General features: G+C 41.8%; 3 protein-coding genes across 5 annotated transcripts in view; 2 read left to right on the top strand and 1 right to left on the bottom strand.

The window, feature by feature from the left end:
* The first annotated feature begins 1,791 nt into the window (after positions 1 to 1,791).
* SLC39A6 (solute carrier family 39 member 6) lies at positions 1,792 to 21,494 on the top strand. 3 transcript variants are annotated; one of them, XM_083824846.1, is made up of 10 exons: positions 1,792 to 1,976; positions 2,541 to 3,288; positions 4,963 to 5,143; positions 5,416 to 5,585; positions 6,787 to 6,999; positions 8,334 to 8,403; positions 9,709 to 10,086; positions 14,200 to 14,280; positions 16,238 to 16,428; positions 17,180 to 21,494. In XM_083824846.1, the coding sequence occupies exons 2-10, from the start codon at positions 2,569 to 2,571 to the stop codon at positions 17,330 to 17,332; spliced, it is 2,157 nt and encodes a 718-aa protein (XP_083680972.1). In that variant the 5' UTR covers positions 1,792 to 1,976; positions 2,541 to 2,568; the 3' UTR covers positions 17,333 to 21,494. The 3 variants fall into 3 exon arrangements, with proteins under 3 accessions (XP_083680972.1, XP_083680973.1, XP_083680974.1); XM_083824847.1 differs by having other exon boundaries at positions 1,798 to 2,021; XM_083824848.1 differs by lacking the exon at positions 1,792 to 1,976 and having other exon boundaries at positions 2,942 to 3,115.
* Positions 21,495 to 21,737: 243 nt separating this feature from the next.
* On the top strand, positions 21,738 to 25,402 carry ABITRAM (actin binding transcription modulator). Its single transcript, XM_083824849.1, has 6 exons — positions 21,738 to 21,850; positions 21,938 to 21,989; positions 23,945 to 24,074; positions 24,824 to 24,900; positions 24,978 to 25,047; positions 25,116 to 25,402. The coding sequence occupies exons 1-6, from the start codon at positions 21,787 to 21,789 to the stop codon at positions 25,242 to 25,244; spliced, it is 522 nt and encodes a 173-aa protein (XP_083680975.1). The 5' UTR covers positions 21,738 to 21,786; the 3' UTR covers positions 25,245 to 25,402.
* Positions 25,057 to 26,650, bottom strand: part of CTNNAL1 (catenin alpha like 1) — a 58,742-nt gene continuing 57,148 nt past the window's right edge. Inside the window, exon 19 of the mRNA XM_083824845.1 lies at positions 25,057 to 26,632. Within this exon, the coding sequence (XP_083680971.1) occupies positions 26,471 to 26,632 (162 nt within the window). The 3' untranslated portion in view covers positions 25,057 to 26,470. The remainder of the gene's footprint in view (positions 26,633 to 26,650) is intronic.

The following is a 26,650-nucleotide window of genomic DNA, read 5'->3' on the forward strand; positions in this document are numbered from 1 at the left end:
AATTTTATCATGAGGCAAACTTACTTAGATTAGTTCAGGTATGGTAAAACAGGTCTGACCTCAAGTTTTACTGCAAAGAAGTTTTTTAAAAGGATTGTATTTACTAGCTTATTTATTTATTTATTTATTTATTTTTGGCCTAGCCGATGTGTATTCACTACTCAAATGAAAGGAATAATAAAAAAGAAAAAGATAGCATTTTAGCATTGAAGATCAGTTCTCTGTAACCTAAGCTCTGACACTTAAATCTGTAAATGACCTTGACAAGATGTGAGAGGAGAGGGCAGATTTGACACAATGAAACAGCAGGAGACAGCAGATACATTCAAGAGGCTAGAAAAACAGACTCTGCCATTTGCCATCTGTATTTGGAAGTAATAAAATTAAATATATATCTATATATCTATATATATATAACAATCAAATGCTTAACATTAGCAGCTTAGGCATAAATGTTGTGTTACTGAAACATAATAAAGGCATCTGGTCAACAGTATTCATGCAAAATGAATTAGCATTTAAGCACAGCCCTCCTGCATTTTACATCCTCATGCTCACCCTCTAGGGGAAAAGAAATGGATAAGGTTGAGGGACACAGCATTTTCTCAATATTTCAAAAGCTAGTACGTGGAATAAATCCGTAAGCGGCTATCTGTTGCTCTCTGTTTCCAGAACTGTTCAACCCCCTATCTCTGTCCTATCCTCCAGTCATCCAACTCCCTGAACAAACAGGTTTAATTCAGCTGGAGACTTGGTGTACAAAGAAGCTCCATGACCTCTGCATCATCTCTCTACAGGTACCTTGAAGGAGGCTGTAGCGAGGTGGGGGTTGGTCTATTCTCCCACGTGCCTAGTGACAGGACAAAGGGAAATGGGCTAAAGTTGTGCCAGGGGAGGTTTAGGTTGGGTATTAGGAAAAACTTCTTTACTGAAAGGGTTGTTAGGCATTGGAATAGGCCGCCCAGGGAAGTGGTTGAGTCACCATCCCTGGAGGTTTTTAAAAGACGTTTAGATGTAGAGCTTAGTGATATGGTTTAGTAGAGGACTTGTTAGTGCTAGGTCAGAGGTTGGACTAGGTGATCTTGGAGGTCTCTTCCAACCTAGATGATTCTGTGATCTCCTGGCAAGCAAGGTGGCTCTGCCTGTAGCAGCAGGCAACAGAAGGAGACCAAGGGTTGAGCACAGAGTGAACATTAGGTTCAAGCCGCTGGCAGCCAACAAGGAGCCATGGGGAAAGCCATATTCTAGGGCAGGTGCCTTCATGCTCCAGTGAGCCTTAAGACTTTGGCACGGGTCACAGGGGACAGGCCCAATTCCAGAGCCAGCGAGGGTGCATGAGCAGCATGGGGTGGCGGCGGCATTAAGTGACATGGCAGCAGCAGGCAAAATGTTGGGAGCTGTGAAAGGGGGAATAGGTAATACAACGGAGCCTGTGCTGGGGATGTAGAAACACACAGGGCTGGGGTCTGTGAAAGGACGAACACCACCACAAAGTTAAAAAAACCACTATATTTATTTAGTTTTCAGCAAGCTCTAAGCCCTTCCTTGGCCCTCTCTGCCCTTCCCTGCTTTCTCTCGGCTCTCCCGTGCCTCAGGCCCTCCACCACCCCTCGCCCCCCGCCCAAGCCGCGCCCTCGCAGCACCGCCCGCGGCCTCGCTTCCAGCGCCGGGCCCCCGCCGCTGCGCGAAATCCCGCCGCAGGGCCACGCCGCTGAGGGGCCGCGACTTTTCTCGCGCGGCACCTTCCGCCCCGCCGCGCTTCCCCATTGGCCGCCGCGCACCGGAAGGGGGGGGGGGGGGGGAGCGCTTGGAGCGCGTGCGTGCGCTGAGGGGAGGCAGGCGGCCGGGCTCGGCGGCGGAGCAGCGGCCGTAACGGATGCAACGGTCGGAACGGTTCCAGCGGTTTTAACGGCCCTAACGGCGGCCGCAGCAGCCTTCTTCTCCTCCTCTTCCTCCGGCGGCGGCCGGGCTGCCGGGTAGGCGCGTGCTCGCCTTGCGGCGGGGGCGACCGGGGCGCTGAGGTGGGGCCGAGGCGTGGCGTGGCTGGGTCTGGGTCTGTGCCGCCTGTGTGTGCGTGTGTGCGTGTTCCTTATGGAGGGTGTAGGGGGCCCCGCTGAATTTATAACAGTTAGTCCTTGGTGATACATGGTTGAAGACTGAAATTATAAGGCTTATTTCAAGCACGAGAAGAGCCTAACGTAGAACTCAAGTGGTGCAGTTGTGAGGATGCTATCATCATTTTATCTTGCGTTAGAAAACTGAGTCAGGCCAAGCAAAACAAAGGTAAGGCTACGCCTGGGCGAGAGCTTCAGGCCAGTGACTTTGCTATGGTATGCAGCTTCATCCTGTGTTGCCTGAGGCTGCACATCTGGGAAAAATGCTGTGTGTGTAAGAAATGTAATTGGCTTTTCTCATACTGTGTAGATAGCTTGAGCAGGGCATTTCAGCTAACTGTGGAAATACATTGCAGAGGAAGACATGATCACTGTTTGCACTGCATGAAAATAGTAAAACTTCTCTTTTTTCTTTCATTTTCCCAGAGTCTTTAACTCCTAATAGGAAACTGGAATGGAGAGCACAGTATCGGTCACATTCCTTGTGTTGTTTTCCATACTATTGTGTGAAAGTTATCATCATGGAGTGGAGACGGGCACAGTTGTGCAGACATTGGAGAGAACTTTTCCGGAAAAGGCAGCCAGCGTTAACGTTGACTTGGCAGGACTAATACAGAAACTCCACCTTCAAGAACTTTTTCGTCGTTATGGGGAAAATAACTCTCTGACGATTGAAGGATTTAGAAAACTGCTCCAGAACATAGGTATAGATAAGATGAAAAGGGTTAAAATAGACCATAGTCACGACCATGATCATCATCTTCATCATAACCACGTTTCACTGAGTAAAAACGCGGAGAAGACTGTTTGTCCAAACCACGAATCTGATGCTGGCAAAGACCCCCGGAACACTCATTCGAAAGAACCTCATAAAGCGGAGAATGTAGATCATCAGCAGAACTTGGTACGCAGCAAGAACACTGTTAATGAAATAGTGGTGTCTATCAACACTACCCCCACAGATGGCAATCCTGAGCTGCAGAGTCTGGATCCTGGAGAAGGCAAGTCGGTTGCTCGGTTAGGTCTGACTAGCTCTAACGCCATTAACATCACAGATGGCAGCAATACCAGTTGGCTTGCTAACAGCAAAGCAAATGAATCTCTTGCTTCTCCGAAGGAATCAGAAAGAGGAAGTTACCTGTATTCTAAACTTAAAAACCAAAATACCCAAGAGGTGAGATTGACTCTTTTGTGTTCTGGGAATCCAGGTCCACTGGCGGTATTGTTACGGCTTTATTTGCTGGGTGCTTTACGCTTAGCTTGGTCCAAGCTTTGTTGTTTAACGAAGCAAAATGCATGCAAGCAGCTTTCCTCGAATCTTAACCCTTTGCTTTGAAGGAATGTTACGGTCATGCGCTCAGGAAAATATGCTATCCAGTTAATATAATTTTCTTTTCTTAAAAGGCAATATATATTTATATTAACAATATTGACGTGTTTTTAAATATATACTAAAAATGAAGAACACAAAACTCAGGCAAGTATAAAAAGTTTGCATACTCCACGGAAAAACTCTTCATGTAAAAACTGCAAGGAAGGATCAGGTATTCAAGGTACTTTGAAATGAATGGTACTTCTTTTTTTCCAAAATGAATTTCTTGCTTTGTAAGTGCAGCCAAACAGCCATGCAAGTATATGGCGGTTGTTGAGCTTGTTTTTAGAGCTTGTATTTTTCTGCTTGTGGGCAGGAAATGAGTAATATGCTCCCCCGAGTTAGAAATAACTGAGGGCTGATGGAATTTTAGACTAACTATATTACCTATTTGCTTCTCATTTCAGATATATGTAAATCAACGTTAAATTCTTAGTAAAATGTAGCGAATGGAAGGGTAAATTCTTTTAAATCTTACTGACTTCTTTTTGGTTCAGCTTGTTTTTTCTGCCGTAAAGTCAGAATCTGTATCGTTTTCCAAGTAACGTGGTGAAAGAGGAAAAGAAAATACGGCTAAAATAGTGTTATTCTTATGAGAGCTGCCTCACAGGCATAAGATAATCAGGTAGGCAGGGCAGAATTATAGGGAGTTGACAGGTACACGCATTCTCTTTTTTTCCACTTATATCTTCACATTTTTCTTTTAAGATTGTGTCTGAGGACCAACTGTAAAATCATAAGAAGAAAAAATATTGCTGCAAAATGATATCTATTACTTTAAGATAGTAAAAATGAGTGCTGATAAAGCCTATAATTTTGCTGTAGACAGTTCTGTTACACAATCGTACCTTTCTCCATGAAAGGTTTTTAAAACTAAGTGTCTCTCTGGAGTCTTAATGGATGCAGTCGTCCTAGATAACTCCGGGCGGGTATCTGCAGCATTCGATTTGTGGGTGCTGGTTACGAGGTACTCTGCTTTCTGCACAATCAGACCAGGAGTGCTATGATGGGGGGACTCGGGGGGGGGGGGGCGCTACTGAACGCTGTGTGACTGTAGGTCGTGTAGTGGAGGAAATGTGGGGTAGAATATGCTCTGTCTGAGACTTCCCATAGTAATGACCCATACAAAAAGGTCTTCAACCATGTTGCTGCTTCCTTGCGTGGCCTCCAAAACAGCCTCAAAAGTGTTAGGCTTTTTTCTAACCTCAGAACAAAGCATCTGGCACCCACCTTTGAGCTGAGAACGTGTACTGATTGCACGTCATCTATCAGTGCTACCCAGCCAGCCTCTGGGCCCGAAGAGGGGATGAAGGTATGGTTCTTCCAGAATGGGCTCATTACCAGTTTTTAATTACTGCTGTTACACCGGTTTTCATGCAGGGTTACTGTATTCACTTCAATTAAAATGAGATGTGCCGTCGTTTCAATATATGGTATTTTGGCTCTGCTTCACCTTTAACAAATGTCTTTCCACAGTGCTCCAGTGCATCCAAGCTGATGCAGTCCCACGGAATAGGCACTCAGGCTCTGTTGACTGCTACGGAATTTAGCTATCTTTGTCCAGCTCTTATTAATCAGATTGATGGCAAGTGCTGCATAGTCCATGCAAGTACTGAAAAAACTGAAACTCCTCCAAAAGGTTACTCTTTGCAAATAGGTAGGTTCCCTTTTTTAATATGGAATAAGAGCCTATTGGAAACTCGTTTATGTTATACGTTTCAGAAACATATTTCAGAGTTGAAAGAAGCTTATGATTTTCTTCTGGCACTTCTCCTTACCATGTGTAGAGAGAAATCTTTGTGGCCTACCATTTGTTAGCATCTAATTAATCAGATGATCAGGAGTATTTGACAACAGGAATGTTAAGCAAACAATCTCACACAGCAGTTGTTTATTCTAATTGCTTTTTCTCTTTTTTTTGTTTACCAGCTTGGATTGGTGGCTTCATATCCATCTCTGTCATCAGTTTTCTTTCCTTATTGGGTGTTATATTGGTACCTCTGATGAATCGTGTATTTTTCAAATTTCTTCTAAGTTTCCTTGTGGCATTGGCTGTGGGGACTTTAAGTGGAGATGCCTTCTTACATCTCCTTCCGCATGTAAGTATTAATTACCATTTTGTTAATTATCTCAAAACAGAAACACTGACAGCTGCCAGTACCTATTAGTGGTAGTTTAGATATGTATTAATACCTACATGGTGGATAATTTCTCAACCTTGTAGGGTAGATTATTTGATAGAAATAATTTTGCTTCTACTAATAAGCACCTATCTGGAGCTGTATGTACTATTCCTCAGTCTTTATCGTGTAAGAACTTCACACCATGTTCCCTCAATCTATTTCCTGTTTTCAGTCATGAGTGCTGCCAAATCACTCATAGTTCCTTGCACCAAGAACTTTGGGTAAATATTTTTTTAGTCTCTTATTGCAGTGCCATGTCTAATCCTAAAGCCAAAACACAGCACCATACAAGGAAGAAGATTAACTACCCCAGCCAAAACCATGACAAAGGTGGAATAGAAAATCTTGTATTTTCTATTACCAGTCACTTGTGTCGATTGCTTATCCATTGTAATGTTTTTGTCAGAATCTAGCATTTCTGAAGTCCTAGGAAAATATTACTCGATAGGCTTTGAAATGAACTGCTACTGTTATGTAATCTGGACAAAGAGATGGGAATATGATTGAAAAACTTCTGAATTTCTTGAAACTCTTAAAAATATTTATGGATCCAGCATTCAGGTAAGATGCACTAAACCACAGATCCTGTGCTGGTTTCAAAGCCTTGGCCTTAGGGTTCTTCCTTTTCCTTTTCAGTTAATCTTGAACTTGTCATGTGAGGTCACTGCAAATCTAAATGTGTGTGTGAACGTATGTGCATCTGTGGATTATACCCAAAAGATTTTTCAAGAATGCCAGATTTGCTTGAAAGAGGGAAATTACTGTTAAGTGCTTTGTAGAAAAAGGTGTTTGATGTCAGGTAGCTGTTTTAGGTGGGAAAATAATTGTTGTTCTGTCTTTGATTACTACTTAAAATGTGGTTTCCGTGTCTTGTATTCAGCAGAATGCAATTAATTTTGGTGAGGGAAGGAATACCAGTCCTGCTCTCAGTGTTTTCCTATCAACAATTTGTCCTTGTAATTGTTTGAGTTTGTATCCAGAGCATTTATCCCATTACAAGCGCTAAGTCTGGACTCCAGAGTTGAGGAAAAGAATGTGAAGAAAGCTTTGTGTGTTTCTCTTGTTATCAGTTCATGTTATGTATATAATGATTTTGCCTGTTTGGTTCTCCCCTTAGTCTCATGGAAACCACCACCATCACCACGAAAAGCCTCCCCTTGAACAAAACAAAGGTCCTCTGTTCAAACATCTTGTTTTTCAAAGTACAGAGGAGAGTGCTTACCTGGATTCTACGTGGAAGGGACTTACAGCACTTGGCGGCTTGTATTTCATGTTTCTAGTGGAGCATTTGATCACTTTAATAAAGCAGTTCAAAGACAAGAAGAAAAAGGTATAACTACTATTTTGAAGCTGTGTTATATTGCATGAGGATTTTTGAATACGCTTCTGTGAAAACATAAGTATCATGTATATTATGCTGATAGGATTTGCTAGCAGTTGCTGACTTGGTTAGTGCTTTAATTTATATTAGCAACATCTACACTTACAAACTAGGCGGTAACGTTTTTTGTGGTCATCTTCAGGAAGACCTCTGAGTTATTTCCTTAACGAGACAAGTAGCACAGGGTTAACATGGTGAATTTTTTTTAATAAGCAAACACCTGATTACAGCCTTTGTTTTAAGTTATTTAAGGGCATTGCTTATTAGTGACTTCTTTCTGACCTCTCAAGGAGATTATGCAACTGATTTTCTTATTGTTGTTTTAAATCTCCTACTGGCTGAAGTAAGATGACCTCTTGCAGTTATTGCACTACTGCTGAGGGGGCACTTCCCCAAAACGGGTGAGGGTGACAGTCACTCCTTAGACAAATAAGCATCTGACTATGCTGTAGAAGGTGACCTTGTTAGATAGTATTCAGTTTGAAAATATCAGCTGCCAAGTTCCTCTTCTTTCCCTTCTCTCTCTGCAAAGAGGAGAGCAATACAGCCTTTGTGTTACAATGCTGTGTTTTATGTGGAAGGTGTAAATAATTGATTTGGGTGGGTTGTAAACATTGGTTCAGCAGACTTGGTGCTGTGTGCTCTTTGAATTGGGTCACAGCAGGTTGTGTTGGTGTGGTTGGTGCTGGAGTAAGCTAAATTAACTGTGAGTGACAGGATCACTTTCCCAATCTATTATTAAGTGTATTCATCAAGAGATGACTTGAGTTCCAAGCAAAGCAATTATTTTCTGTGTCCTTATCTCTTAGCTGCGGAGAATGGATTTTCTGTTAGGCTAATTGTGCCTTTCTAGATACTGAGTCACTGATCATAATTTTTTGTGATGCCGACACTAGTGAGCGATGATTTTATTTGGCTTTCTTTCAATACATTAGGAAAAAGCATCACACTGACATTATACTGGAAGAGAACTAGTGGAGTAGCTCTTGTTCAGCATTTGCTGCACTTTACTTACTGAATGACCCCCTCTGTTTAGTCCTTTCACAGAAGTACATGGTATTTATGCAAGTTCATTTTTTCCCCCCCTTTTGGAGCCTGAGGAACTTCAGTCTCTTTATTGTACTTAGAGGTTTCTAATGTTCCTCTTCTGCATTCTTTATATGGCTTCCATGTTGTCCTCTTTCTGTGCAGGCTGCGTAAATGTTGTGAATATTATGTTGCTCATGTATATCCTGAAAAATAAGTAAAATATTCATAACTACAGTATTTTCTTTTGGAATAAGAAAAAAAATGAAGATGATGGAGAAAGTAAGAAGTTTTCAGCGAATGAAGAAAAGTTAGATACAGATGATCGTAAGTCTCAGTAATATTATTGAACAGTTGTTGTTGTGCAAAAGCACAGCAGCACAGTTTAAAAAACCAAACAACTGATTGATGGCAGCTCATAGATTTGATTCTTACTGTAGGTTGGATCACTGCCTACTTAAATTCTCTCTGAAACAAACCTGAATGTGCACTGATCTGTAGAGCAGTAGCTTTGTTTGCTACTTCCATTTAAAAAGGATTGATAGGTTGGAAGTAGTGGATTCAGTTTAGAAACAAATGTGTTAATTCTGGATTGACCAGTGGAAGTAATTTTGAGAAGCTCTTCTGGCTATGCCTGTTGCATATGTAGCCATACCTAATGGCTTCTACACTTCTTGTATTAGACTGTTGGATGCCATTTACAAAAATCTAAATAATAGACCATGCGTATCTGAAATCCAGACTTGAGTACTTAATTATTTTTAAGGTTGATAATCTAAAATCCAAGGTGCTGAAGTATTTGGACTGCAAATAATCAGGTGTCCTCAATGCTGTGTTGTGAGCAAAGCCACACCTAACTAGATACTTGTTAGCTCTTGTAGCTAAGGGAGGCTTCCAGTTTTTTCAGAAAGTAGTTGTCAGCCATGCAGGATAAAAACACGCATTTTTTTTCATTCAACAGAAGGGAAAGAACTTAAGAAGTTTGGGGTTTGTCAGTTAAAATCACTAACATTATTGTGCTCTTAATGTTTCTGTGAGGGCACTTCAGTCTGTTGAAATTTTTGAGTATATTTTTCAGGTGTTCAAGCTTAAGAACTTGTATATAATCAATTACTTCCATATGAAATACAGGAAGTTTGCCAAGATTATCTGTAATGTAGTCCTGCTCTTTTGCATTCCTACTCTGTAGCCCTAAGATGAATAAATGGCATATGCATGTCAGGCTTTTCCCTTCAGAAGCAGTTCAACTAACAGCCTTTGTGCTGTGAAATTGAGATGCAGAGCCTTATGCTCTTGTACTTAAATTGCACTGGGTCTTAGATGAAAAGCTTTATTTTTTTATTTTTTTTTTAAGAAGGCATTTGTGGCCATATTGTATGGGGCTGCTTTAGTGTTAGGGGACAAAATAAAATGTATTTATTGTTTTGGAATAACAGGAATTTTCCCAGAAATCTGATTGAATGATAAATAGCTCGTGGAGGCACTTGGTACAAGGAGCTGGGTTATCAGCCTCAACTTTCAGACTTGCTAGTTGTTTCTTTACTGTATCATTTATTCAGCTTGTTTATTGTATCTTTGCTTCCTGAGTGACTCTAAAAATGTATAATATTATACTCTGGGTTTTTGTAACAGGGTCTGAGGGCTATCTAGGGACAGACTCACAAGATCCATCGCCCTTCATTTCTCAGCAGCCAGCCATGCAAGAAGAAGAAGAAGTCATGATAGCTCATTCTCATCACGAGGAGGTTGACAATGAATATGTGTCCAGGGGCTGTAGAAACAAATGTCATTCTCACTTACACGATACTCTGGGACAGACGGATCATCTCAGCCACCACCACCATGATTACCACCACATTCTGCATCATCATCATCATCAGAACCATCATCCACACAGTCACAGCCAGCGCTACTCGCGTGAGGAGCTGAAGGATGCTGGAATAGCAACTCTGGCCTGGATGGTGATCATGGGAGACGGACTGCACAACTTCAGCGACGGCCTAGCAATTGGTAAGTGTTAGTATGAATGCTGCAGCTTTGTCGTGTGTGATTATAGCAAGGTCTTGCTGTCACTTATCTTTTTGTTAGGAGTATAACTAATTAGTTTTTCAAAAACCCATACTGCTAAACTTTTATCTTACAGCAGCTCTCAATGAATGATAAAATTCTCCAGTTTAACAACCTGCAGACCAGTGACAAGTAAAGCAGAAATTTTGTGCTTACAGGTGCATTTCTTTAGGAAATCTGTAATTTTTGCTCTAATTCCCACTCTTAGGATAAAAGTAGGACAAAAAGAACAGATTGAAGGTTTGTGTTTTGGGCTTCTGGATTTGAGGTCAGATCTGGGGGTCACCTTCTTTCTAGAAGGAAAGCTAGATGGTGAAAGTAAGTTATAAAGCGAAGTGAAATCAGTAATCCGTAGTCCTTCTGCTAGTCTTTCGTGATCTTGACTTCAGTAATAAAGACTAATCTCTGGTTTTATCGCTATTGGCTTCATTTCCAGCTTGTTATAGCATACTGGGGGCAGTTCAGCAGTAACAGTCTGTAAATTTTCTTGTATAAACAAGTTCATTCTTGTTTGAGGAGGAAGCCCCATAGTTACTATCTTCTCACAGCAGTATTTGCAGTTGTTCAGGTTCAGTCAATTCAAAGAATAATGTGAAAAGAGACCGTCTGATTTAATCTCTTTTTTATGAAAGTAGAAGCGTGGAATGTAAATTTCCTAGCAGATCAGTACTGAAAATGTGGTAGAAGGAGGATTTGCATACAAATTACATGCAGAATCAATTATCTGTTAGCATTAGGGAGATTTGGGAAGGAGCTGTGATTTGATAGTTATGAAAGGAAAAATATGAGAGGTTAATAAAAGCTTATTGAACAAGTGAGAGTAATAGCTTTTAGAAGTCCTGCTGTGTGGCTTGTTCAGACTAATGGAAATGTGGCTTTCCGTCAGTTCTGGGTATGCTTGAAAATATTATGGAAAACACTGATGCTCTGGAAATGCCAATACTACTTGTATAATATTTATACATATTTAAATGAAGGCGTGAATGTTTCTGTGAAGATAGGTGTAGCCAAGAATAACCCTTCACTTAAGTTTGTTTATTTCTTGAGATTGCTATTGATAACTTCTATCAGTTTTTCTCCTCAAAGCTGTTGTGGTAAGTATGTAGGAATTAGGTTTAAGTGCTTATATTTCTGTTAAAGCATGCAACAGTTGCATCTGACTAACTTGTTTAAAATGATCTGTGATCTGAACTCTGTGTAGGTTCAACTAAATAACTAAAATGCAGAAAACTGTTTATTTCCATACTAATCTATATTTTTTTTCTTTATTGGGGGGAAAAGTGATGTCTTAAGTATATTTTAAAATGCCATAGCACTATTAATTCAGTTTCTTGAGAGGGCATGCTATCAATCGGGTAGGTTAATGTTGTCTTCAGTTTGAGTATTAATGTTTTAAGAGCTATTTTTAGCAGTGAAAAATAAAAACAGATATTCCTGTTCATATTTAAGGTCCTGCTTTAGTGAATCTGGACAGTATTCAGCCATATCAGCCACCTAGGAACTTTGTAACACTGTCAGATTTTGTTCGGCTTGCCTTCGTGGTCCCCAACTCAGACTTACTTTCTGTGATTTAGCTGGATTCTTGTATTTTCCCTTTTATTCTAATAAGCTCTAAGACTGGGAAAACATTGTATAAAGGCAATAATTTAGAAGAACTGGTAGATTATTGAGGATGCAGACGTGGGAGAAGGTAATTACCTTCCGCCTTCCTTTCCTTATCTAGTCTCTTCAGGATCTGAAGCCCAGTTAATGCTGTTGAGTTCTTCTGTCTTAGGAGATAACTGCAGCTGTTCTCTCTCAAAAATCTGACTCAAAAACTATAAAGCAATGTTTGGAAGAAAACAGACTGCCTAGGAAAGATTGATAGTGTTCACTAATACTAGCTCTTGCTAGTCAAGTAGCATTAACTCGTCACTTACATATTAATTGCTGTGTGGACTGCTATGACAAAGTGTGCTGGAGTGCAGTGTGAAATACTCCTGTTGAGGTCTTAAATCAAAATAACTTTAGTCTTGCACACTGCACCTCCCTGAATTGGACTTCATAACTAGAACCATAAAAATGGATGTTTCCTAGAGGTTATCTGGTCAAACCTTCTGCACCCCAAAGTGGGTTCTCTTATCCTGGGAACAGCCTCCCCAGCATGAGGAGTATTATGTGAGGCCTTTTTTAAGGCCCTGGGGACTTGGATAGCTGTGACTTTCCATCAGCACCCTTGGGTGAATCTCATCCCGTGCATCTGAGTACTTTGTTTTTTTCTAAATAATCTCTAAATTATTGCTGCTTTGCTGTGGGCTGTCCATTTCTTCCTGGAATGGTGCTGATACCTGCTGGTAGATTCCAAGTCCTAATTTTACTGCTTCCCTTCCCAGCTTTCTTCTCTATCCTCAGCTCAGTTACCTTGTGCTCATTGGAGCACAATCTGACCGTTTTTGCTCTATTTTCCATCAGTTCTCATGTTCCTGGCGTTACTCTGATCTTGATTAAGAGACGATCAATAGGCACAAAGAACTGCATTCATACTTGGTTTTGTACTGGAGCTCTGTACAGCCAAGAAAACCCTTTCATGTAAACCTTTTCAGGCAAAAAAATAAAAAGAGGGGTAATGTTTGCATTCTGTCCTCAAGCAGCCTGTACCTGTTTGTGGCAGATCAGATGAGTTTTGGTGGATCTCCACACCACCACCAAGGTGGGTTCTGCGCAGTGGACATCCCTGGGCAATAGACCTTATCAGCAGGTCTGCCTCTGTCATCTGCCTTGTGTGTGAGGGAGTTGCCTAACACTAAAATTCTTTCTTTTTATGGTGCTGGCGCTAATCAGATCATCTGAAGTGGTGGGTGAATGTTCTGGGCTGGGCAGAACTCATTTCTCCTCTAACTGCTGCCAAGATCACAACCATGGTCTTTAGATCAGCTGCTGCATATGGAGGTGGGAGAGTTCCTCCTGTTGCAAGGCACTGCTGCTCTCCAGTTTTACTCATCTGGAAGTTCACGTTGGCTTGCTGGTCCCGTGCTCCTTTGGTCCTACCTTCCTCTTCACCCTGAGGAGCCTTGGGCTTTTGCTTCTCTAGAATCTCTTCTGAAGACCTTCTCGATCTCCTCCTCATTAAACCAGGTCCAGAGATGCCTGCATGTTTTTTTGCACCTCCTTCACTAGGTGCAACAGTGGCAGGTAAAGCTGTTGTCGCTGCTCCTGCAGGGGAGAGCGCTGATCACCTCCTGCGGCCAGGTACTTGGGTGGCAGTGTCCACCCCCAGGAGCTTTGTCTGGGTGGAGGTTGCTGGAGTACTGGTGGTGGCTGCCCTGGTGGAGAGAGAGGATGGTCTCCTGCGTTCACCACCATAGCTCTCCCTCTGAGCCGTGCTCCTGGGACCCCCGTGTGCTAGCTGGTGCAACGTGACCTCGTGCCTTTTTCGGCCCTTGGTGGCTGCACCCTGTTTGCTGCACACTTGGGGAATCAGCTGGAGAAGAAGCTGGATGTGGTTCTGCAGCACCCATTGGTGAGACTTGGGGAGAAAGGTGGCTGCTAGACTGATCTGAGGAGCTGTGTGCTTGTTTTTTCCCTATTTAAAGTAGGGTGGTTCACTGTACATACAAGCTGTCCAGAATTGCCTAATCTTTCACTGCTGGCTTCATGTGGCTGCGTGGCATCACGTGTCATTGAATGTGCCTTTTTCTAGTGCCTGACTCGGAGAGGCAGTTGAGATGAAATCTTCCCTTTATGTCTTTTGAAAACCAGTGTCCTTTCTAATGGTATCTGCATATGTTGTGGGTTTTTTTTGTGAGTTGTGTTGTTGAACAGTAGTGGGCTTAGTTCAGAAATTAGATGGTGAAACTTGGTTTGCTGTAGAGGATTAGAGGATTTCATCTCGCTTTGGATTGACTTTTCTGAATCTTAAACAAGAACTTTCAGTGACACTTTAAATGCTTGTGGAAGCATAACAAAATTCGAGTGAGACTAACCGTATGTCCTGACCGAATATGAGCATGTGCACCAATGCTTCTGCACTTGATGACTGAATGTGAAGTAACGCCTCTTGTTTTTTTCTTTTCATAGGAGCAGCCTTTACTGAAGGGTTATCAAGTGGTTTAAGCACTTCTGTGGCTGTATTTTGCCATGAATTACCTCATGAACTAGGTAAGACCCAAATAATTTGCTATGCTGCAGCTACCTAGGTACTTATAAGTGCCCTCTGGAGAATTAAAGGTTATTTTATTATGCAGCACAGTAAAATTTCTTGATTAGAAAGCCTCAGCCATATCAGACTGTCTATTCAATAATACCCTTTATGTATTTAAAAGAACGTTTTATTTATGAACTAATTTTCCTTTTAAAACCCCAAACACCCCTGCTGCTAATTCTAAAGCTCATTGTCTTTTGCAATTATTTACAACTTGTTCTGTGCGGTTCATCCCTAGTTCATATTCTTTATAACATAGATTCAGGAGAATACATGTCAGAATTTGTTTAGTCACATCTCTGCCTAATTTTATTGTTTGTGCTGTTGAAATGACTCCTTTGTGCATAGCATGTGCTACTTTTCCTGTTAAGTCTTACAAAGAAGCAGTAGCTATAAATTAAGCTTGGCACTATTCAGAAATCTTTCCTGGAAATACTTTGTCTCTTTGAAGCTCGAGTGATTTAAATTCATGACGGTAATTTTTTAAAGGAATGCATGTGTTGTAAGTTCGGTATTGTGCCCTTTTGCAGTGAAGCTCCTGAGAACAGGACTTGGCTGTTTGGTTGAACTCAGAATGATTTTCTTTCCAGTTGTTGAAGCATTTTGAACATGTAACTGGTATGTCTGTCTTAGCAGCCGTGGTCACATCTGGTATACAGAATGAGGAAAGAACAGTTTGCTTACACATTTTAAGGTTTAATCTTCTAGAAAGTGGACTGTTCAATTCCATTTAACAGAGCTTGTAAGCCAGCGTGTGTATGTATCAAACCATTTATTAAACAATTAGATGTACTTGGCTGTCGGTACAATCATGTTGTACAGAAATAAATTACTTTCTCTGGAGAATGTACCTGGTTTTACAGCACGAGGGGAATTGAGCCTTGTTCATCTTAATCTAAATTCCGTGGAAGTCGTGGAACTTGTATTAACTACGTGTACTAATGACATTCAGTACAAGTATACAAAATAAATTCATGTTACAAGTCTGACACTTTGGATTCAAATGTCCTGTTTACCTTCAAGCAAGAAAAGTATGAAACTTAAATCATGCTTTTTTTAACCAACACAGAAAACTTGATGCAAATACCTTCTTTAACAGAGAATGTGAAATGGCATAGGAATACTAAGACAAATTGGACTGGTTAAAGTTAACTAGGGAAGAAGTTGGATTGTTCTGTTGTTAGTGCTGAGCACCGTTGATAAGATTATACCAGTTCATCTTAATTGTAACCTCTTGTGGGATAAGCTGTTGTAACAAATTTCTCAACTCAGCTTTGAAAACTGCCTTTATTTAAACTGGAGAGAAGTTACATTTTCTACGTAGAATCAATTTCATTTCCAAATAATAAGCTTGTATTACTTTACTCTTTGTTTAAATACATTATACTGATCTTAAAACAGATTTCTGCTCTGAATGATGAAAAAAATCTGGTAATCTACCATTCTTTCAAATAAAATTAAGACATTATGGTTGCTTATGGAATTTAATTATGACTTTCTAAATTTAAGCAAGCTAGACTTAAAGTAAAAAGCAAAGTTACAGGATAATAAATGAATTCATCTTGGTACCATTGTTCTCTGCAGTTAAGTGGGAATACTTGGTTTTAGGAACTGACTTGAAGTGTTCATACATGTCAAGGACTGCAATGTGTTGGTTTAAATACGAGCTACACTAGAAGCTGCTGCTTCCAAAAATCAGGGAACTTTAAGGCTGTAAACTTACCACAGTAGTGTTGTTCTTCATGTGTGCTTTTTAACTTTTTGTCCCACTGTTTTCTAATTTTGTGAAGAAAAATGTAAGGCAGATAACAGCATAAAAACTTCCTATTAATCTTGTAAGAAAGAACAGAGATCGTGAATACTGCAGTAATTACCTGAGGGTGTAAACACCTGCTTTGTTTTACCCTGCTGTAGGAGATTTTGCTGTACTTCTGAAAGCTGGTATGACTGTCAAGCAAGCCGTGCTTTACAATGCGCTGTCAGCGATGTTGGCCTATCTTGGAATGGCAACGGGGATCCTGATCGGTCATTATGCCGACAACGTTTCCATGTGGATATTTGCACTTACTGCTGGCTTGTTCATGTACGTGGCTCTTGTGGATATGGTAAGTGGCTATGTTTTACATAACATAGTTTAAAAATGAATGCCAGTTGCATTTTGATCATAAATTCTTCACCTGTTCTCCCTTGATACGTTTTGGTACCTGAAGGTACAGAGGAGTGTTCAGTTAAATGTTCAGGTGCAAGATTACTTAAAGGTTACTGTTGGTGCAGAGATTACTTCTGCTGTTAAGCATCTGATTTAAAAACCAAGGCAGAAACAAAGTAAAACACTTGCTCTGACAGTAGCTACTGTAGCAGGTAGTGCACAACTTGCAGTCTTAGGGGCTGTCTGCAGCACCAAATGTGCTTCGGCTTTTGCAGCAAATCGTTAGTGCTTCTTGTGATGAAGCCCGAATTGTGTTAAAATCCACACTGTACCTCAAATGTACAACAAAGTACTTAATGGATGCTCGCGGAAGTTTAACCATCGTCTTAGAATAAAATTCTTGGTGTGGCTTGATTAAATCAATTGGTAAATAAGCCAGCTATTTACTCAGAGTATAATTAAGACATCAGCATAATTATCATGAAAACAGTAATTATACCATTACAGACTCTGTCTCTAGCTTATGTGAAAGTAGACTGATAATGTTATTTACCTTGAGTGACACCTAACTCAAGGAGTAGTGTGAATGCAGGCAACAGGAGAGTCTCAAGGAGTGAGGCCCAACCACTGCATGCTTTGTGGCTGAAGCACTGGGTTCTAAATAACTATTTATTTTGAAGGCGTTTAACCCTTTCTTTTTTGTTTAGGTGCCCGAAATGCTTCACAACGATGCTAGTGACCATGGATGTAGCCGCTGGGGATACTTCCTCTTACAGAATGCTGGGATTCTGCTGGGTTTTGGGATCATGTTGCTTATCTCTGTGTTTGAACATAAAATTGTATTCAGCATAAACCTGTAACCTTTGCTGCTGGGAACAGAGCTTGGCATTACGTTGAAAACAACAGGTAGCTGTTTTTTCTATTCCGTAACAGAGGGGTACGCATGATAGAAGCTAGATATTTTTATTGGTGTATGTATTGCGTCACTTTTCCCCCCACGCAGATCTTTTTCCCTCCTGTAGAAATGAAACTAAGTGTTTTTCACTCAGAATTTAGTTCTGCATATGGTACTGTGGGAAGGCATACTTAGGAAATCATCGTTAAAGTGCCAAACCTATGAACGCGTTATCACCCGTGGTGACGGTGGGGATCTAGTTTTTTTTTGTGAGTTTATTTACTGTAAGTAATTACGTGTAACATTGGTGTTTTTTTTACTTTGGTATTTGTTTTTACCACATTTATTTCTTTATACCAATAAAACATGTCAGTGGTTCTTATTTTAGCACAATCAAAACCAGTGAGTAGAAAGCACCATGAGCAGCGTAAAACAAAGGCAGGCAGTGTGTAGCGTGTGCTTATAGTGGTAGAAACTGGTCTCTTCTGCGTCCACCTGGTTTACATGGTGTGGCAGATGAGCCCACTCCATCCTTTTCGCAGTGGTTCTGCTTTTGGATTCTGTTTCCTATTCCAGCTGCTTTCTACTCCAAATGGTTTCATGTGAAATCCCGTTTCAGTTGTTTGCAACAAGTGTGTTTTACCTGCTTCATCCCTTCTGATGAGTGTTACTCTTCACTGATTACTCAAATCAGCAACAACGGTACAGCTATTATGTCGTAAAAGCATAGCTGTGTCTATAATACACTTGAATTCCATTAAAAAGACTTAAAGCAGTGCTTTATCACATTTATGCTGCCTGGAGCAGCGAAGTTGTATTACATAGTTTGATATCAAGGGGAGTAGTGTTACAGGCTGAGACAAACAGTCATTTACTGCGACAGCTTTCCAAATCTTGATTTATTTTGGGAAATGAACTAGTCAGCTCTCCCACTCAGCTCTAGTTCTGTGTGATTACACACAATAAACCTGTGCTTGCTCAACAGTTACATTCTTTGCAACAACTAAACCTGAAAGATCCAAAAAGCAAAAGTTCTTTGATAGCACGTATAGGGAAGCAGCATATTAAGAATAATAACCAGTGTAGGTATAAGTATGTAGTTTGAGCTTACTGTCTTATGGTCTTAATATTTTAACCACCCTGAAAGTAACCAGGAAGGAAAGAGACAACTGTCACAAAAAAAGAACAAGACACACCCCAGCAACCAGAATCCTGCATTTGTAGGAAATATGAACGTTAAATTGTCGTGTCTCAACTTTTATGTAAGAACAAGAAGATAGGCTATCTTAACTAGCTAGGTTAACGGAGGGGAAAAAAGCCCCATAAACATTAGAACTTTTTTCTGATTCAACTTTACTGCTCTTTCAAATCACCAGCTGAATAGAAAACTTGAACAGAGAGGACCTATTTGATCATACAAGTCCAAAAAATCTGGCATACGTTGCTCTGTCATAGAGTAGCATTGGCTTTCATTTTATCACATCAGAAATAGATGCTTGGAAGGAATCGAAAGATTTTTATTTTAACTAGTTGAGAAATGGGGCCTGCAGGAGTTTGTGCAGGCAGTGGACTATTATCTTTTCTTCCTCCTTAAGTCTTTACTCAGGTTAACAAGGCAAATTCATTTAAACTTCTTTCCACAGTGATGAAATACTGTTTTATCAGTGTTCTCTGAGCAAGCTGAAATAATCAGCATAAATCTGTTAAGGTTTTAATGCCAGTGTCAGAGCTCATATTAAGAATTTACATAAGAATAGATTTTTTTCTGAGTTTTCTCTGGTGAATTGTTACCTTTTTTTAATGTAGAATAAGCAATGTCTTGAACTTCATTTTTGTGCTTTCTTTAAAGGTCAAATGATATCAATCTCTCCATAATAGTAGAAAATTATGGAAGGGAAAAAAATAGTGTGCTCCAATAAAACATATATGGCATCTAAACTGTGAGCAAAAGAAAAAGGAGCAAATAAAGCTCACTTCTGTCCTGCAAGAGATTATGTCTTAAGGCTGGGAGACATCCGCTGGCAGCTCCCTTGTAACCTTTTCTCTTGGGAAGCAGTGTGTGTGGAGCAGGAGCCAGCAGAGCTCCCTGTCATTCTTTAGACTGCCTGATCCGCATCGGGGGACCTCAGCCTCAAAGGAAACTCTCACTCCTTGCATCCTCCTGTATTCAGTACTTGGCCAATGCATTTGAGACAGGATTTGTCTTGTTTTCTTTTGAGTCAGGAGGCAGAGAAAGGCAGCCTTCTTCAGCTTGTCCTCAAGCTGAGGCATCCTGAGGGGAGTGCTTAGGTGTGGTGGGGTCTTACCAGTTCCCCCAAATCTTCATGTGTATGAACCTGTTTTTGTTGTGTCTTTTTTTTGGTTTGGTCAGTAGTTGTTTGGAGAGAATAGACTTGTGTTTTAGAACTCTCCATTCCATCATTCCATCTCTGAGAAGAATACTAACAAAATACAGGTACATCCTTTCCTTTCATCAAGCACTCTGCATTTTGTTTTTCTTTTCTACTGTTTTCTATTCTACACTTTTGAGTTCTGGTTAGGCCTCTGTACTTTGCTCAGAAGCACACCTCTAAAGAAACAGCATATGCACTCTGCCAGGAGGAATGCTGCAGCTCGTGGTGCAGAGGAGTCATGCCACGGTACAATAGCCATCTGCTATGTCTTTGTAGCATCTCTTTGGTCTGCTGTTCTGTGCTACCTGTCTTTATAGCAGTCCTATTCCAGTGTTTCCAAGATTGTTACTCCTAATTCAGTCTAAATTCTAGAATTTGTCATAACTGAGCCCTAAAGGCCAGCTGCTGATCGTATTCTTTCCTTCACTACCCCTAGCGCTTCAATGCCATCAGCTCTGGCTTACGGAGAACTGGTCAGTTTCTGGCATGTGCACATTGCTGCTTTCTTCTTCAGAAAAACAAATGCATGAGTCTAAAACAATGCCCCTATGTACCTTCCCATGCCTAAACTGAAGCTTTTCATACCTTGACTAGTGTTTTCTCCTCTAATGCCCTTCCGTCTACGGTCCCAGTCATGGGACAGAGCTCTCAGAGCATGGCGGCTCTTTCTCCTCTGGAAGTCTTTCTGATGTTTATTGCAGTTGGACGCGTCCCCTCTAGAGCTGCTTCCCGGGAGTTCTTGGCTGGCTTGCAATGTAATAAATTGACATTAAAATACCTGCATATCAAACGTGCTGCTGATGTAGCAATGTGAAAAGTAAATCCCCCTGTGGAATGCGGGGGAAGAAGAACGAGGTAAACTGGCCACGGGCGTTTCAGACTGGCTCACTGCTCCGGTACTTTTGTCTTCGGTGGGACGTTGAGCAAACTGAGGGCTGAAACTTGCTGCAGGTTTGTGCCAGTGAGCTGACAAAAGTGGCTTACATTTCTGTTGCCAGCCTGTAGTGGAAGCAGATCTTCTGTGTCTTAACTGTAGTTGCACTGAAATTTCTCACAGTTTGGCAAATGAATGGGGCTGAGCCTCTAAGAGCATTTTGCTGTTACACATGTACGTTTCTGCAGCAGCTTGTGGTGATGTGCATGACAGCTGTGACTGATCAACAGCAGCACCTTTTTGTCTGTCTCCCTGTGTGCTAGCTATGGTACAGATCTTAATTTTATGTGCAGCTGGAGTGCCTGTGCTAGGCTGGTGTATACAGAATAGGCAAATAAGGATGGATTCCAAGTGATTTTCTTTGTAATGTATTTATTCTTCTCAGATTTTTGCCTGGGTTTGTATATAAAAACTGTCAGGTGAAGTTCCTGTGCACAGGGAGAGTTAAAATCAGCCCATGGCAATGCTCATCAAGTGCAAGGCCTGGGGGGCTCAGAGCGGGAGGGTGTCTCTCATGCCAAGAGCCACATCACAGGTCTTGCAAGGGTTACAAGGACTGGATTTATTTAAAATTCATTCAAGGCTAAAATGCGGGAGTGGCTCTTCTGCTGTGCCTGAAGGTAGGGTCACGTGTAGTTAAAACTTCTGTGAAAAGCTGGGTTGCTCTGCTTGCCACAGAGGGGCTGAAAAGCTGTTTTCGTGAAGTGTATTTTTACTTAAAGTACGGTTTTAGTGCATATGATAATCGTTACAGACTATTGTATTGCTGTGTGCTAAAACGAATAAACCACTGAACAAAATGCTCTTTTCTCAGTGTTTTCATGGAGAACAGCGTGGGTTGGAAGGGATCTTAAAGATGGTGTAGTTCCTACCGCCTGCGGTGGGCAGGGACACCTCCCACCAGTCTGGTTGCCCAAAGGCCCATCCAGCCTGGCCCTGAACACCCCGAGGGCTGGGGCACTCCCAGCCTCCCCGTGCAGCCCGTGCCCGCGCCTCTCCCCCTCACGGTGCGGGATTTCCCCCGCTCCGCTCCCGCCCTGCCCTGGTTTCGGGGCGGGGCCGCCCCCACGCCTGCGCCCGGCGGGCTGCGAGATGGCGGCGGGGCGGGCGGGCGGCGGCGGGGCGGCGCGGTACTTCACCCGCTGGTACAAGCCAGGTGCGGGGCGGCCGGGGAGGGAGGGATGCAGGGAAGGGGCCGGGGCGGCGGGCCCGCGGCCTCACCCGTGTTTGTGGCCTTTTGCAGACGTGAAGGGGCGGCCGTGCGAGGACTTCTGCGTGCTGCAGCACTCCAACAGGCGAGTGGCGGCGGGCCTGGGCTCCCCCTAAGCAGCAGCAGGCTGTGGGGGCCCGGCTTCCCCGGGGGCACCCCGCGTCCTGTCCTGCGCCTCTCCGGTCACTGCTCCCCAGGAGCACCGCGTGTGGGCGCCCTGCTCCGCCCGCCGTGCTCAGCCTCAGCGGCTGCGGCGCTGCCCTCCAGTCCCTGCAGCCTCCCCTGCTGCAAGGGCTCTCCTAAATGAGAGGCGGTTCAGAGCCTTCTCCACGGTGATATTTGGAAGCAGTCTGCTTCACTTGGATTCCAGGAAATCAGTTGGCTCAATTCAGATTCAGCCCTTTCTGTTTGGCACTACGCACTCGCTTTTAACTGTGCGTTCACAGAGAGGTAGGCAGCGAGCACGAGATAGGAACCAGAGATGTGTGCATTGCTTCTCCCTTGTGCAGTGGCATGGTCTGTATGCAACGTGCCCAGCTCCTTGTGTGTGCCAGGCGTCTGTGGTGTGGCTCAGTTGTTGCGGGATGAGCAGAACTTGCCTGCTGTCTGCTGCAGAAAAAGGCAGCCTTCATCTTCCCAGCTTCAAATTTCTCATCTTTTGAGGAGAGGTGAGGTGGAGACGCGTGTCTGTTGTTCCCAGTGGGTTGCCCACTGCTCTTACGAGCTCAAAATCAAGCAAGAGCTTGACACCAGCTAAACCATGATGCTGACGTTTCCTACAGTACCTCTGGCTGGGTGCTCAGTAAAATAACCTCTTTGCCCTTATAATGGGTGGGGCCGTGGCTTGGTTTGGTGCCATTTAGGATCACAAAAATCCTTTTTGAATTGCACTGCGAGGCCTCAGCTCTAATGGCTAGGTGGCAGCTCCCAGATCCTCCTGCTCTTCGCAGGAAGCCGGGGTCAAAGAGAAGCGGCTTTTCTGGTTCCTCTGAGCTGCTGCAAAGCTTCCCGGTAATGCCGGGGCATACAGCCCGTGTTCACCGGGATCCAGCTCCCTCTTGTGGGGAGCGGCTTGCCCAGACCCTGCAGAGCTTCGGCGCTGCAGTGGCATCAGGGTGCCGGCTGTGGGCTTTGTGCATTAAGTGCAGGTCTAAAATAGGGGTGAAGTTAGGTCTCAGCTCTACAGCTGGGTTTGTCTTGAGCACTCCGGTTTTGTGACAAGAAATTCTCCACCCTTAGAAAAAGATGGGATGCAAGCAGCAGGTTAGCTAAAACCCAATTCACAGGTAGACCACTGACAGCCCCCAGCTTCACCTTTGGCTAGTCCGAGAACTGTTGCCCTCTGCTGCAACATCGTCCTTCAAAAGCAAACCATGCTTTACTTCATCTTGAAGCAGCTACTTCAGCGGTCCCAACACAAGTAAATTAAATACGCGCATGTGGAGTGCAACACTGGATAAAAGCTCTGGTTCTGTGTAATTACCAAGTTTACTGTTTTTTGATGACAGCCTAGTGTCTCAAAATGAAGCGTCTTCTCTGTGGGTTGCTTTAGATCAGAGTTCAATTTCCATCCAGTTTGGTAGAGCTCACTTCAAGTAAGATGCCGTGAAGAAAGTGAGTCCAGTTTCATCCAGTAGCTGACATTTGTCTAAGTAGGAAGCTAAATTTCTGTCTCATCCACAGGCAATAATCACCGTAATTTCTTCATCATTAGCTCAGGTAAATAGCTTTCTGCGTTACCCTGCTCAACCCCCGTGCTGCCTCTGGGCCTGCTGAGTGACCCAGCTGCAATAAGCTGAACTGTCAGCTGAACTTTCCTGCTAAACTGTAGAGGGACTAAACTTCCACTGTATACTATGGAAGATCAAGTATCCGATGGAGAAAGTCTTGCTAGCATTTCAAACTAGAAGCCCAAGTGAAGTCCCAGTCTCAGTTTTAAATCCCACCAGTACTGGCAGAGAAGGTGGTGGAGCTTGCTTAGGGTACGTAAAGGCATGGCTTTTCACAACTACAGCATAATAATTATAACTCTTGTTGCAGAATCTGCGTCATCACCTTGGCAGAAGCCCACCCTCTTCTTCAAAATGGAAAAACAATTAAAAGTATTAATTACCAAATCAGCCCCAACTGTAGCAGACTTCAGAATAAGGTCTCTGGGAAGTCAAAAAGGGTATGTCTTTGATTTGGTTAGCTTTCACTGTAGTCTCTCAAACTGCCTGAAACTTTCTGTCCTTTCTAGAATTGAAACTTAGCAAGTTACCTTTGTGTTTTATTTTAAGCCGCTCCCTAGTTAAATAATTATGACTCGAGAGAGAGAGAGAGAGAGCATCCCAACCAGGGTGTTACAGGGATCGTACAGCTCTGGTGGTTTCCAGTGTTGCTCAAACCAATGTTAATAGTCTCATAAGTCATTTTGTTGTGGTATACAGAGGGACTTAAACATCCCGTAATAGATTAAAAAAAAAAAACAAAAAACTGTTTTCACCAAAATGCCAAGGATTTGGAAACTACTGTTTTTGTCAAATAGACCTAGACAGCAGATGGCCTAGTTCAGTTTTTCCTGGTGGGTTTTCAAACGTGTAGTTAAAACTGCTTATGCTAAAGTTAACTAAGCTATGTTTTTCTCCTCCTTTTGCTTATTCTAATTTCATTAAACTACAAATCTGTTATTCCACAACAACCAGTTATAAGTAAATTTATAAGCTTTTACAAGCTTCTGTTTGTGCACACAGTTGTCATCTCTTCAGTAGAAGAGCATAAATACATAACTTGCAATGACCTGTAACTATCCCACTTCCTTGCTTTGTTCTGCAGCTTACAAACTTATATTGCTGATGATATCTTAGAAGACCTGTGCAATTAAAAGTGTGTGTGTGTGTGTGTGTGTATATATATATGTGTTATTTTTTTCAAATGCAGGGAGCTCAGTTTTTAACAGAACTTGCCCCACTGTGCAGGATATCCTCAACAGATGGAGAAGAGTACACTATTTATAGGTAAGGATATTTTCCTCCTTTTGCCCCCTACAGCCTGACATACCGTGCACGTTTACTGAATCTAACTACTTTCACAGTTGTATACGAGGGCGACTGATAGAAGTGAATGAAAACATTCTTAGCAATCCAGCTATTTTGCAAGAAAAGGTGAGAAACTTTCTTGCTTTTTATTTTCTAACCTTTATTTTACTACTAACTTCAGTCTTGCTTTTTAGCCATCAACTGAGGGATACATTGCAGTGGTTCTACCCAAATTTGAAGAGAGCAAGAGTATAACTCAGGGACTTCTGACGCAGGAGGAATACGAGGAGGTTTTGTTGAAACGTCATAATAATTCTGCATGAAGTTAATTATACAGGCATCATCTGTATTTGATATTTAATAAGTTTCTTGGACACTGTAACTTTCATAGGATTGAAAGGCCTGTGTGTCTGTTTTTAAACGTGGAACTTAAAACGCTGGTTTCGCGCAAGAATAAAACAGTCCATTTTGTATATGAAAATCTGCTTTCTTTTTTTTTTCCTCAATTCTAGTGCCACAACAAGCTTTTAAATAAGCACAGATTGATATTTTGGAGAATATTTGTGTTCCACAGGCTTCTTTGCTTCTGCTTAGTGCAAGCATAATACAGAAGAATCACATAATTTAGTTGTCATGTAATTTAGCTAAACTAATACAACATGGAGTTTGACAAATGCAAATTAAAAATAAAATGCAACATGAGCCTGTATACAAAGAGCAGATAAACTTGAAAAAGAGTATTTCACACCAGGCTACGTTTTCCTAGCATCCTGAAGTCAAATAATGCCCTTTCTACGGAAGTTTGTCATAATCAGTATCTATTTACTTCAATTTGAAATGCTATAAAGTCTACATAATACTTCAGTGGTTCCACATGCAATTCAGATTCTGCTCAATAAGTTTTAATCAGAAAGGAAGCAACAACAGCTATCTACAAATAAAGATAGTAAAAGAAAAGGGTATTGAGACAGGAGTACTAATGAGATAGAAGTATAATTTGGGAAGAATGAATCATGCCAACAAAATTAAGATTCTTTGTTCAGCTATTGCAGGAGTGTTTTTTCCTAGGACTATACTTCATTGCAGGTATAACTCAAAACTAAGGTAACATTTCAGTGCTTTAGGCCACAGCCTTTCAGACTATATTCCTGATTGGGCTTTATAAATTCATAGACTGAAGCAGGCCAGAGATGAGTTTACAGACTTCAGCAGTAGTGTTACATATCGCATATTGAGCACAAGGTTCTTTACGTGAAACGTCTATTAGCAGCATCTTTGGGTTGGAACATCCATTAAGACATTCAGAAGCATTAACTACAAAACCAGTATCGATAGCGAGCGTAGGAAATTCATTCACATTATAAAAATATATAACGATTACACTAGTTGGTGCTGTAATTGTTAAGTAATGGGACATCTATTAGATGTGACAAAGGTCAAGGGTTTTAATTCAAATTAACCTGGTTTGACTTTCCACAAATGAAAGCAAAATTGAAACTTCAGCAAGTGTTATTCTCTGGTGGAGTTCCTGCATTTCTAAGTGCTATAGTTACTTGCTCTCTAAAAACGTCATGTTTGTTACATGATTTTCCAAAGACTTGATGCCAAATGTCTCAGCTCTCCTTTCTGGGGCGTGTGCATTTGTGCCGGTTCGTATTCTGTCTTCTCTCCATGGTGGAGCAGGTTTAAGATAGCCATTTCCTGCTTTATTCTGTATAAAATGAAGATT

Source organism: Anser anser, assembly GCF_964211835.1.
Source record: "Anser anser genome assembly, chromosome: 2".
Classification (NCBI taxonomy): Eukaryota; Metazoa; Chordata; class Aves; order Anseriformes; family Anatidae; genus Anser; species Anser anser.

Bases quoted from the DNA above. Each gene is read 5' to 3' on its own strand.
- ABITRAM (XM_083824849.1), top strand. From the start codon at position 21,787: ATGGCGGCGGGGCGGGCGGGCGGCGGCGGGGCGGCGCGGTACTTCACC. The intron at 21,990-23,944 runs GCGAGTGGCGGC...CTCTTGTTGCAG, and splicing joins GTGCTGCAGCACTCCAACAG to AATCTGCGTCATCACCTTGG. The intron at 24,901-24,977 runs GTAAGGATATTT...CTACTTTCACAG, and splicing joins GAAGAGTACACTATTTATAG to TTGTATACGAGGGCGACTGA.
- SLC39A6 (XM_083824846.1), top strand. From the start codon at position 2,569: ATGGAGAGCACAGTATCGGTCACATTCCTTGTGTTGTTTTCCATACTA. The intron at 8,404-9,708 runs GTAAGTCTCAGT...TTTTTGTAACAG, and splicing joins AAAGTTAGATACAGATGATC to GGTCTGAGGGCTATCTAGGG. The intron at 14,281-16,237 runs GTAAGACCCAAA...ACCCTGCTGTAG, and splicing joins TGAATTACCTCATGAACTAG to GAGATTTTGCTGTACTTCTG.